The sequence below is a fragment of the Microtus ochrogaster genome, chromosome 1, assembly GCF_000317375.1.
Source record: "Microtus ochrogaster isolate Prairie Vole_2 chromosome 1, MicOch1.0, whole genome shotgun sequence".
NCBI classification, from domain to species: domain Eukaryota; kingdom Metazoa; phylum Chordata; class Mammalia; order Rodentia; family Cricetidae; genus Microtus; species Microtus ochrogaster.
Window position 1 is genome coordinate 40,408,876 of NC_022009.1, and position 13,009 is coordinate 40,421,884.

At 50.3% G+C, this 13,009-nt stretch overlaps 1 protein-coding gene, 1 long non-coding RNA gene and 1 other non-coding gene across 3 annotated transcripts; 1 reads left to right on the top strand and 2 right to left on the bottom strand.

The window, feature by feature from the left end:
* Window positions 1-2,222: 2,222 nt before the first annotated feature.
* Window positions 2,223-3,906, bottom strand: LOC101993944. Its single transcript, XR_258121.2, has 2 exons — window positions 3,524-3,906; window positions 2,223-2,420 (listed from the first exon to the last, which is right to left on the bottom strand). It is a non-coding gene; the product is annotated as an uncharacterized LOC101993944 (long non-coding RNA).
* Window positions 2,666-2,941, bottom strand: LOC113456878. Its single transcript, XR_003377610.1, has one exon.
* Window positions 3,907-4,264: 358 nt separating the features above from the next.
* On the top strand, window positions 4,265-12,567 carry Glrx5 (glutaredoxin 5). Its single transcript, XM_005343517.3, has 2 exons — window positions 4,265-4,594; window positions 11,967-12,567. Exons 1-2 carry the CDS (start codon window positions 4,309-4,311, stop codon window positions 12,140-12,142), a joined length of 462 nt encoding a protein of 153 aa, XP_005343574.1. The 5' UTR covers window positions 4,265-4,308; the 3' UTR covers window positions 12,143-12,567.
* The last annotated feature ends 442 nt before the right edge of the window (window positions 12,568-13,009 follow it).

Sequence of the window (13,009 nt, forward strand, 5' to 3'; positions counted from 1 at the left end):
AGTATTCTGCAGGACTTTCTGGGACTGCTATAATTCAGCAGGAATATAAAAGTTAACAAAATCTTATTGCCTGCACCCCCCTTTCCAAAGGGCCAGCTTCAGCTTGAATCCTCTGGCCTCAGTCCTGAGTGCTGGTGCTGGGATGACAGGCACACACTGCCACACCTTGCATCCTAGGCTGAGTAAGTTTCCAACAGACTTGTGTACACAAAAATCACAATATATACATACATGGCAACTGTTTGGGAGCAGAGGAACACAGCAGATCCCCTTACAACTGTACAACACGCAAAGCTTGAAATATACACAACCTTTAGTGGTCATCACAGCAACAGCCTCCAAAGACACAAGGAGAAAAAACAGAAGTGTGGGAAAACTAAAGTGTGCTTAGGACTAGAACCCAGGACCATACCCGCACACTCCAGATCCCAGGACAGCACTCGGGTTCTTCATAACGCACAGCTCCATGGCCTATCCGAGACAGACCTGACACCACTGTAGCACACCATCTAGCTCTATTTATGCTGTAACTTGGGTGCAGACAAGGCAAGGAAAACCTGTGTACCAGGTAGTCCTGTTATGTTGTAGGGAACAGGCCAACCCCAAGGTCAGAGAAGTATTTATTAAAGCAGCTGCTGGGGGGCATGGTAAACACACATAACCCTAAGGCAGGAGGATCTCAGATTTCAGGCCAGACTAGGTTCTGAAGGCTAGGCTGTCTCAATACCTGTAACAAAAACTAAGCCAAACTAAAGACCACCTACCTTGCTGTAGATAAAGGAAGTCAAACCCAAAGGGCGTTTCTAGCTTTACTTTGGGGATGAAGAAAAATGTCCTGGGAGTGCTGGCTCTGCCTGGGTTTCTACACTGTTTTAGCCTTTGTCAGGACATCAGGTTAATGGAAGATTTGGGGAAACAGTGTGTCTCACAGGGATAGGTCAGGTTTCAGTTCAATTTGTGGGGTTCTGGGTTCCAAGAGTGATCTTTAGTGCAGAAATGCTTGGTGGCTTCACTCCTGTAACCCAAGCAGCCACTTTTCTCTTAGGGCAACAGGGTCAGACACCCTCCCCCCCAAACCCCTTCTAAGTTTTTGTTTAATGTGTTTGAGTGTTTTGCCTGCATGTATGTCTGTGTACCACATCCTCACAGTACCAAGACACCAGAAGAGGGTGCTGGATTCCCTGGAGCCACAGTTACAGACAGTTGTGGGGCACAATGTGGGTTCTGTTCTAACCACAGGGCCATCTCTCCAGCCCAGCTTCCCCTCCTGTAAGAGCTGGCTACTGTGAAGGACACAAGGTGGTGGCACTAGGTGTAAAAGAAGGAAAGGGCACAGTGCCCACAGCCCACTCAGGTCTGGAATCTCCAAGATTTGGGGCTGAGTTACAGGGAGACTGATCAGTTTTCACTGGCTTCATGGTGCTTTGGGGAGGTGGGCGGAAAGGAGGATTTTACCAAATATAGCAAAGCCTCATCTGTATGCAGGGAGGAGACTGTCAGGATGTCTGAGTCGACGTGTTCCCAGGGTGTACTTTGGGGTCTAATTATGTTTTTTTATCCAAATCCTGGGACTCTTCAAAGTAAACGTCCATCCCCCTTCCCCACTAAGGGTCCAGACCCAAGCAGTGCACTTTTGCCGAGTAATGGTGGTGCCTCCCTAGCACTCAGGAGGCAGAGGCAGGTGGATCTCTGAGTTTAAGGGCCAGCTTGGTCTACAGAGCAAGTTCCAGGACAGGCTCCAAAATTACACAGAGAAACCCTGTCTTGAAAAAACAAAACAAAAAAAAGAAGTGTATTTTTTCCACTTTCATTTTACCTAAAACAACAGCAAACCAAAGGGTTAACTCTCTCTCTGTTTTTAAAGACAGTCTTGTTCTGTAGCCTTGGCTGGACTGGAACTCACTGTGTAGACTGAGCTGGCCTCGATTCTGAGATCTCTGTGCCTTTGCCTCTCAAGCGCTGGGATCAAAGGCACGCGCCGCTACACCCAGCTGAGCTGCATTTCTGAAAATGGGCTCACCACTCGGCCCACTTGCTTACTTTGTCACGTGACAGCTGTTATTAGCTATCTGACAGCTTAAACCATTTCCTAAGGCTACTGTACACTAGGTCTGTGTGAGGGTTCCATCTTTCCTGTCAACCTGACTGCATTTACAATCACCAGGAAAACACACTTCTGGGGCTGTCTACGACAGAGTAGGTAACACACTGGGCTTCCCACGAGCAAATCTGCCAGTCTTTATTTATTTTATCTTTTAAAGTACAACTACTTACGGCAATGCAAGCATGAGTAAAAACTTGCCAATTCTGGAGGCAATTTAACAGACTCTGCTGCTGAGGGCACAGACTGACTTTCAGAGCAGCTGTGCCTTCCAGCATTTCTTGTCTATGTCCTTGTGTGCTGCCTGGGATCACAGCATCTGCAAAATAAAGAGATTTTAATTTTGGGTTTGCCATTAGAAAAAGAGCAAGCATCCACAACAATGACTGATAAGGAAGACATAGGCACTGTACCCATCTGTCTTCATAGTTTATATGGCTCATGTTTCCTGCTGAGCCATGATTTAGTGGACTTCATGGCTCACTTGTGTGGACTTCCTGTTTTTACATTTTACTCCCCAGACGCAACCAGGTCACCTCCAGCAACATTCTTAGTGGCTCGAGGTTTTGTAGCAGTACTTAAGTGTCTAACAGAAACCACTTAGTCTGTCAAATTATATCCCGTCTGCAAAGCTTCTCTTACTGTTGGTGGATCGACAAAGGCACGGCACAGCCATTGTCACCGTGGCAACAGTACTCAGGACCTATCAGAGGAAAATTGCACATGAAACCGCTGGTTCTCAAGCAGGCATGCCTCGGGGTCCTCCGGAGTATGCTTTTTCTGCAAGTCTGGTGTGCTCTAGGGTATCACCAACCCAGGGCAGGTCCAAGACTACAGACCAGGGAGCATGCCACCGAGTCCTGCTGGCCAGGATCCGGACCCATGTGCTACCAACTAAGAGCACCGACCATGTGCTGAGCTCTCCTAGGGAGCAAGTACAGGTCAAGCAGTATTACGGAGGAGAGCAGAGAAAGCAAAGCAAGAACTCCACCCAGTGGCTGGCATCACCTGCTCGGGAAATAACCGGCAGAACATTCTTTATTATTTGTGGGCATGTGCTGGGGATGGAACTCACGATGCCGCTTACACTAGGAAAGCGATCTACTACTGTGTTATATCCTCACACTTCCTGGTCTGTTTCGAAGATCCTGCTATATGGCCCGGGCTGGTTTGGAACCCTTGAGTTCAACAGATCCTCCTGTCTCAGCCTCCAGGGCGGTGGAGGCAATTTGCAAGCAAAGGCCACAGGAGCATCACACCAATTTTCTAGTTCGGGTCAATAAACCTTCCTAACCCTGGTACAAGGGGGTATGCGGTCAGAAGGGTCGCGCAGGCCCCGAAGCCAACTATCGCCCCTCCCCCACCCCAGCACTTCACATTCTAAAAACAAGGGGAGGTGGCTCAGCAGGTAACGGCACTTACCCGGCAAGCCCGAGTTCTCGTCCCTAGACCCCTCGTAAAAGGTAGAAGTAGGGACCTGACTCGCCCACGCTGTGGCAGGTGCATGCACGTATATCATACGTACACATAGTAATTATATTTTCAGGCTAAAAAAATCATTCTAGAGAAGGAATCCCACGCGAAGCAGGGCACGGCTTGGCCGTCCACGTGCACGGCGGGTCCGGACATGAAGCCGAGTTCGAGACTGAAGTCTCGAGCAGGGCCGGACACGCCAGGTTCGAGGCTCACCTCTGCTGGTGAGAAGCGGAGGCCAGCCACTGCTCTGCTCCTTGCCATCGCAGGACCACGGGCCGCGTTACCTTAACAATCGGCCGCCGCCAACGGAACCGGAACCAGCGTCTGGAAGTAACTCCTTCCCGGCGTGCCGCGGGCGTCAGAAGCCACGCCCAGCGCCGGTCCGGCCGTCCTGGGGTATCCCGGCAGGCCTCGACCGCCCTCGTGAGGAAAGTTGACTTCCTGCGCTCGTTGCCCTTCAGGCCTTCTGTGTGACCCTGATGGACGTCCAGTTTGTCCAATCAACACGCAAAGCGGCCGTCCGCGCTCACTAGCTAGCCTGTAGGACGCGGCTTCCAGAGAAGGGCCACCGTCACGATGTAGGCGATATGATTGGTGGAATCGAGCCAGCATTGTCCAATCACGAGGCTCATTCCTGAATCTGTCCAATGAGCGCCTCCGGGGGGCCGGTCGGGCCCCTGGACCACCGTCAGCCCCGGGTTGGCCGCAGAGGCTGTGGGTAGCGAGCGGGCATGAGCGCGTCCGTGAGCCGGGCGGCGGCGGCTCTGCTGCGCTGGGGGCGCGGCGCGGTCGGCGGCGGCCGCCTGCCAGGGGTCGGCGTGCGGGCGGCGAGCTCGGGTGGCCAGGCGGAGCAGCTGGACGCGCTGGTGAAGAAGGACAAGGTGGTGGTGTTCCTCAAGGGGACGCCCGAGCAGCCCCAGTGCGGCTTCAGCAACGCCGTGGTGCAGATCCTGCGACTGCACGGCGTCCGCGACTACGCGGCCTACAACGTGCTGGACGACCCGGAGCTGCGGCAAGGTCAGGCCCGTGGGATCCAGCGGCGTGGGTTGAGCAGATCTCTAGAGGAGTGGGGCTTCGCCTCGCCCTCGCCTCGGGGCGAGCTGTCTCGGGCTGCGTCGGTGGAGGGTGATCAGTAGCGTGACCCAGCGGGTCAGCTCGGCAGTAGCTTGCTGAGCGGGGCTCGCAGCGAGTACCCGCGACTTGGCACACTGGGGATACTTTGAGGGTCTTGGAAACCGGCGGCCTACTTGATAGGTGAGGCACTGGTACTTGGGGGTGGGGGCGGCTGGGGGGAGAGGGTTCAGGCTTGCCCTTGTGTGCCTGAGGTCAAAGACTGGCCTCTCATATTTAAGGCCCCGAGTGTCAGGGACTGTCTTCTTGCTGCACAGAGGGTTGCGCCATAGTCCAGCTGGACTCACGTTGGGATCCTATTTGGGGGGGGGGGAGCACGAACTTTGGTTTTTTAGATACCATAGCGTTGTGTGAAGACTGGGGCTTGGGAAAGGCTCAGCGGGAAGAGGAAGCCACAGTGACTTCAGACCCCAACCTGATTAACAACCGCCTTTGTACAGAACAGCCAGACCTGTGGCTTTTCACTCACTGACCCTGAGGCCAAGAAACTGGGTCCTCATGCGTACTGGAATCAGGGAAGCCTGCTCCCTAGTTCCAGGGCCGGAGTAACAACTCCCTCAACCCCTACCTCCGCCCCATCTTCCTGACCTAGTGCTCTGTTTGGTCACTGCTGAAATGAGACATTTCTGTGTTAGCACGGAATGTTCAAGGTTTGAAATTCCTGCCTATAGTCATTCTTCATGTGTCCGTCCTGCTTGACGGGGCAAGCTGGGCTGTGGAGAGCAGATTTGGCTTGGAATCTTCTGTGGTCCGTCAGGTTTTACTTCTCTGGAAAGTGAAGATTATGGCACCAAAACTGACAGAGTCCACAAGGAAACGAGAAAAAATAAGAATTATAGCTCGGTGTTGTAATTCAGCACCTGTAACCCCAGCACTCTGGAACCTGAGGCAGGAGGATCACCAGTTCAAGGCTAGAACTGTATTGCATCATGGGAACTTCCCCATCCCCCTTATCCACTGTACTTATTATCATCCTATCTGGCACAGAAGACACTCACTAGTGGCAGTTACTTTGTTTTCAAACTTGCTGGTTTCCAAAGTACTTTTCTCTAGGTTGTCTAAAGTAGCTGGGCCTACATTTGCTCTCCGTGATGGTATTGATGGACCGCACTCTAGGATAAAGCCGAAGGAGGAAGACAAGTTAACACAACCAGGAATAATGGCAAGCCATGCATTCTGCTCAGAACCCGTGTTTTCCTCAGCTGACACGAGCTGTTTGTGAAGCCTTGGTTATCTGGCCCAGGGCAAGCTGTAGTTTTGAGTCAGAGGTGGCTCCCTGCTGGGGAAGATAAGCTCCCACTGTGCAGTCTGAACTGGGACCTACCCACAGTTGCTCTGCAAGTATGACTCCTAGCAGACAGTTGCATTGTGGGTATCTTGCTTAATATGAAGTCCGGGGTCTTCGGTTTAGAATTTATGTTCCTCTCTGTAGTATAACTGCAGGCAAAGCTGTAACAGAATACAGCTAGTATAAGCACTAAAAGCAAGGAGGTTTGCTATCCTCCATCTCACATGTCCGGTCTCTAATCTGTCTCATTAGGTGATCAAACGAGAGAAGAATTTAACCCTTCCTTTTTCTTGTTATTCTTATCGAGACATGCGAGCCAAGCTGGCCTAGAACTCATTGTATAGATGAGGCTGCCCCAGAACACGGATTGATCATGCTGCCGTTCAAGTGCTGGAATTTCGGGTGTGAGCTGCCATGCCCAGCCACAACTCTTACGCTTCTTTTTTTTTTTTTTTTTTTTTGGTTTTTTGAGACAGGGTTTCTCTGTGGTTTTGGAGCCTGTCCTGGAACTAGCTCTTGTAGACCAGGCTGGTCTCGAACTCACAGAGATCCGCCTGCCTCTGCCTCCCGAGTGCTGGGATTAAAGGCGTGTACCACCAACGCCCGGCTACTCTTACGTTTCTTGACTGTTGATTTTATTGGCTTGTTAATTTGGTTAATAAGTGTGTCATCAAAATAATTAAACATGTGTTAAACATGTGGCTAAGAGAAGGGCTGCCTTTGGACTATGAGAGCGATGTAAGTGTGCTCCCCCAGTGGGGCCTTTCTTAGCCAGGTTAGGCCTTTACCCTGTGGAGACTCTTCAAGCTGTTGTCTACACCCTGAGTTTGCCAAGGGGCAGGGAGGCAGGAGGCTCATCCTTGCTTTGCCAGGCAAGGAGGGGCCCTCCTACCTGTCATACTGCAGTGTGGGGCCTATGTAGCATCAGCCCTTCCTTTTTCCTTGTGCCAGAATTTTACAAAGGGCCCTGGTCCTCGCTTTTATTACCTGGGGTACACAGGCCACAGCCACAGGGTTTTTGAGGAACCCAGGGCACAGTGTGGCGTGGTTCCTTGGGCTTGTTGCTGCTGGCCTGGAGTGATCCTGCCTGTCTGTACACAGCGTTTCACCCTTAGGCAATAGCCTGTGGCGCTGGGAATGCCACCTGAGCCAGCAGGCTTTCTGTGCTGTTGTTACAGTCCCATTGCAGACTCCTCTGAGTACATTGGCAGTCCTGTGTCCGTCCCCATGTGTTCTTTACTGCCTGCCAGAGTAGGAATTGAATGTTGATGAATGCGTAACTCTTACCCTGTTTTTGTTTGTCCTTATAACTTGTAAACTTTTCGACACATAAGCCTATGTGACATCGCCATACATGTAAATTACATAACACCATCAGAGTAGCTGGCCTAGCTGTCACTTTGGACATGTGATGTCTTGGTGCTGGGACATTTCGAGTCTCTCTGCAGACTGTTGTCTCCCATAGTTTTCTCACTGGCTGTCATGTTTACTAAAATCTCAGAATCTCACTCTGCCCCACCTGGGAACTTCCCTTTCTTCCTCACCCTTCTCCCAGGCCTCTTCCCCGCAGCCTGTAAATGTGTATGAAGCAGTGTCTGAGCATTCAAGGCAGTAGTCGGGCACTCACTGCTCTGGCGAACATTGGAGGAAGCCATGTGCTGTGGGTGTCTGGCACCAGCACTTTGGAATTGTAACAGTGTATTGGATGTGAGCAGAGCTGTTTCCCTCCTCCCAGAGCGGTAGTCTGGAGTGGAGACAGACTTCCTCTGTGAAGGGCCAGGAGGTCGGTGGGCTCCTGGGCCCTCATTTTGTTTGTTGCTCTGTTGTTGGAGGCTGAAAGTAGACTTGGATGCTGTATACTCAGTGAGCAAGTTGAATTCAATAAAACTATATTTGCAAATCCAGGAAGAGGTTTAGCCTGACACCGGCCTGCCACCCCAGGTCTAGAGGAGCCATGTAGAATAGGATACATGTGTAACGTGTTCATGACAACATGACTTGTGGTGGGGACGAACCCACAAATGCAATCCTGGCCTGTTAGCAGACTGGATGAGCGGATGGGAGTTCAGTGCTGGAAGGTAAAACTATACTGTGCTTAAAATAAACCAGGTCCTGGTACACTTGACATGGATAAATATCAGAAACACGTTTGGTCAATACTGTCTCTATACATTGATGCCAGAGGTCCCATGTACTGTACATGCATGTGCAGTGATCAAGAGACTGTGGGGAGGGTCCATGGGTTCAGAGACTGGCTTTAGACTTCAGAAACCTAGATGTTGCCCTGGATCCTCCACCACATGCTAACTCTGTGACTTTGGGTGAGTTACTTAGCCTCCCTGAAGCCAAACAAGAATACTTTTATCATACATCTGTAGTGGTCAAATAGGATTATTTATGGAAGATACTAAATGCTACTTTCTTGTTAGTGTGTGGACTACCCAGCTTGTATCATTCCTGTGTTCTTTGCCCCATGCTTTCTGTTTACCGTGTTGTCCAGAAAAGCACTTCTGTGACAAACAGAGCAGAACATCCTTGTGGTTCTGCTTATGGATGTGGTACACACACATCCATAATCCATAGCCTCAGTGCTAGGAAGCAAGTCATTTCACCATACATGCTGTTTGGTCTTCTCAGGCAATCTGCAAGGCAGCGGAGCTCCACTCTGCAGCTGAGGAAGTGGACTGGGCGGGGGGAGGGGGGGTGTCTGTACCTAGAGGCCAGCGAGCCCACCCTTGTGCCTGAGCCTTGTCTGCTCTGCTCCCAGCATTTGCTCTCCTCTCCTGAGGCTCTGCGGTTTCCATGAAGGAAATGTAACCCTAGGACGTGACTGGCACACCTAGCCTGAGGTCCCAGAGCCTGGTCTGTGGCCACACCTGGAGTTCTGCTGTGAACCACAGTGCCATTGCTGAAGTGCTTCAGTGTGGAAAGCACCATTGAAAATGCACAGGGCAGGGCGATTTTACATATCTTTTCTCAACTGTATTTTTTCTGGATTGATAAGCTGTAATGTTGGGGGGCCACATGTGTGTGGGTTCAGTACCGAAGGGTGTGGACACCAGAAGTCTATGTCTGGTGTCTGAGGCAGGGTCTCTTACTGAACCTGGAGCCAGCCTGGCTGGCCAGCACAACCAGGTGGCCCTCTTAGCTAGCTCCACCCCTAGAGCTGGGAGATTATAGATGTGCTGTGATGCCCAGCTCTTTTACGTGGGTGCTGGGGGCTCAAACTCATGGCCTCATGATGCAGGGTGGCACCTTGGGAACCGAGCCATCTCCCCAGCCTGGGAGTGTTGATTGCTTGTCTGTGTGGTCTTTGGTAAGTGGCCTGAGTCCATAGCTTCCCAGCTCCATGCTAGTGTCTCTGTTTAGGGTGACTTCAGCACTTGGTATGAGTTTGATCACTGTTGTAGACAACATGATTCACACTACAACCTGTTTGTGGTCTGATTTTCTAGTTTTCAGGAGCTCCTGCTTGACTGTCACTAAATATTGCAGTTTTTGGAAACTAAGTGGGAAGTAAAAAAGCCTTTATGGTTCATTTTAGTGTTTAAGGTATAGGCAATGGTCTTTGTTACTAGAAGTTTCCCGCTTTACTCCGTAAGAAGAATCCGATAATCTCCTGAACTATTGAAGCTCATGAAAGCCGGGGCTTGTAGCTCACACCTGCAGATAGAGCGCTCTGGAGGCTAAGGCAGGAGTAACTGCAAGTTTGAGGCCCGCTTGGGATACATATGGAGTTCCAGGCCAGATTGGGCTAAAAGAAAACAAAAAACCTCCCAGCAAGCAACATCAGCAAAAAGAAATCCCAGTGACCTGTCAGTCAGTGTGTGGCACCCTGAGTTCTGCCAAGATGCCGTCATTTGTCCTTGAGGCAAAGTTCTTGAAATGTCAGCCATGAGGCAAGACAGTGGGCAGAGTAAAACTGTGGCAGTGTCTGGTCTGAGCCACTTGTTGGCAGCTAAGTGATGGGTGTTCTGGTGGAGGACCCCATAACACAGCCCTCAGCGCAGAGCTTCTCACGTGGGACCAGCCCAGAGCTGGGTGAAGGGAGGTGCTATGCAGTTGCTACCACATGGCTGGCCGGCCTCCCACTTTTTCCACCATGACATCCCTGCCCTCGTGGACTGTATGGGAGGGCACTGTAAGCCAAGCAAGCCCCACCTCCTTTGGAAATAAATAAAGAACAGTGATGGGAAAACGATCCATTTTTTCGCAGCAAAGGCTTTTACTAAAAACAATGACACTGTTTTGAGTTCAGTGTGGTTTGGGGCGATCCTCAGGCAGCAAATGTATTTCATTTTGATATGTTCCAAAGCAGTGAGCCCTCGCAAAGGTAGTCAGTGTTCCCTGTGGAGGAAAGGTCTAGTCAGGAGGCTTAGACTGAGCCTGTATTTAAATCGTTCTTCATTCCCACACCCCACCCTCAGTTGTAAAGGTAAAAGATTCACAGCTGACCTATAGGCTGTTTGTACTTGAGGGTCAAGTTTAAAATGCAAGCAAAAACAAATCCACGACCTTTGTACTGAGTAGTTGTTTAGGGTTCATGGCACCCCATATCAGTATGACGAACACCTTGGACTCAGCAGGTAGTTTAGTGTGCTAGGTACTTTATACTGTGAAGGCTGGTAGGATTTACCTCAACTGTAGTCCCCTCCCCTTCTTCCTGAGAGGACCTCTCTGTGAAGTCCAGGCCAGCTTTAGCTGAGTGCTGGCTTTACAAGTGTGGGCCACCACGCCCGCCGTCTGGAGAAGCAAGATAAAAGCTGTGACTCGGCTCCCTCCAGCTCTGCTATTCAGGCAAACTCAGTACTTTTCAGAGAACAACAGTACGTTTTAAAAGGAAAATGTATTGTCTCCTGAGACCGTTGGGTTGTAACTCAAATTGGTAATTTTTTTTTTTTCAAGACAGGGTTTCTCTGTTTAACACTCTTGGCTATCCTGGAACTCATTCTGTAGACCAGACTGGCCTTGAACTCACAGAGATCTGCCTGTCTCTGCCTCCCAAGTGCTGGGATTAAAGGTGTGTGCCACCACCACCTGGCTCAAATTTGTAATTTTGTTTGGAAAGCCATTGTTGAATGATGAGGTAGTAAGAACAAGTTTGTCTGCATAAAAACCCCACTGTGTGACTGGTTTTTAGATGTGTGTGCTATTATATATTTTTGGAAGCACCTGCTCACTTACTTTGTGTGTTTGTATGGTCGTTTTGGCCATTTAAAAACACTGGCAATAGTATTTATGTCTTTGTTAATTTGTTGCTGAATTGAACTTAGGGACTCTCACTCATGCTAATCAAATGTTCTGCTGCTGAGCTATATTCCCAGCCCTTCAAAAACTTTCTGCTAATTTGTTTTATGTGCATGTGTGTGCAAGTGCACACACACATACACAGCGACATCTAATACTAGTCACAATTACCATGGCTGTATACCTATGTCTGTCACCAGGTTCTGTAGAGCCTATCCAAGGAGCTGAGAACATGGGGCTTAGGAGTTGCAGCCTCAGGCCCAGGATTTCTTGTGCCTCTTGGTAATCTTCAAAAATAGCATCCACTTAGCATCTTAAGTGTAGGTCAGCAGTGGGGTCACCCAGTCAGCCAGTACCTTCATCTGGATCCACATTTCATAGCACATTTGGACATGAAGCTGTGACGTTTCTGAAAGCATGACCTGTGTGGATGATTACAGCTTTGCCATGGCTTGGCAGTTCCGTTCCCTGTCTGGTACGTCAGTGTTTTACCAAGGGCCTTCCCTGAATCTCACGGAAACCTCAGGGGCTGAAGGTTGAAAGAGAAGCTGAGGGAGCACGTGACCTGTCACGTGATGTGCTGTCCCTTTGAAACTCACTGCTGTCCAGGAGTGGGATGGGGCCCAGGGAGAGTCTGGATTTCTGTTAGGAGTGGGGCTGTGGTGCCTGTGGTGGAAGAGTCACTCCCTGATTGTTTAGTGACGCATCTCCATCTCTCCACAGGTATTAAAGACTATTCCAACTGGCCTACCATCCCACAAGTGTACCTCAATGGCGAGTTTGTGGGGGGCTGTGACATCCTCCTGCAGATGCACCAGAATGGGGACCTGGTAGAGGAACTGAAAAAGCTGGGGATCCGCTCTGCCCTGATAGATGAGAAGAATGAAGACTCAAAGTGAGGACTCCGGGTCCTCGCCGAGCAGAGCGCCCTCCCCACCACATTCGCTGCCAGAAAAGCCTTACCGCGTCGGTCCTGTTGCTGTGGCTGCTTGCGCTGGGCCTCCTGGCTGGCAGGCAGGCAGGCAGGCGGTTTTATTGGTCTTTGACTCAGAATACCGTGTGGTGAACTTCCTTATAACCACTGCTCTGTAAACCAGCATTGTAATCCGGTGTTGCTGGAACCCAAATTGGTTCTTTTATTGTCTTTTATTTTCTGCCTGGTTCAGGAGTCATTCCTGACTGCTCTAGTGGGTTGGGTTGTAAAGGTGGCAACCCCCCCCCCCCTGGTGTTTTTGTAACCTCTTCTGTAAGGGAAATGATAAACAGAGAAGAAAATGTGATGGCTGGAGTGTTGTTGTTTTTTAAATAAATTGCCAGCACAGACCGTGTGTGTGTAATAATTAGCCCAGCAGCCACCGATTCTTTGTGTTTTCTTCCTTTTTTTTTTTTCCTTTTCTCTCTGCTGTCCTCTGCTTCTTACTCCCTCCCTCTTCTGTCTTTCTTTTTCTACAGCCCAGGCTGGCATTGAACTCATTACATAGCCAAGGGGTAAACTGAGCTTGAGGTCCTCTTGCCTCCACCTTCCAGGTGCTGGGATGTCAGCCACCTGCCACTGTAGTGCTGAGAATGGAACTCAGGGCAATGTGCATGTTAGACAACCCTTTACCACAGAGGTACGGCCCCTTGATCTTACCTGTGTCCTCTTACTGTAATTCATTGACAGTGACTCTCAGGTTCACCATTAGGCTTAGGGAGTGCAGGACAGTGTGTGGGCCCTGACCCAGGTGTGCTGTGCTGAAGGGATGTGGTGGACGTGAGAGGGACCT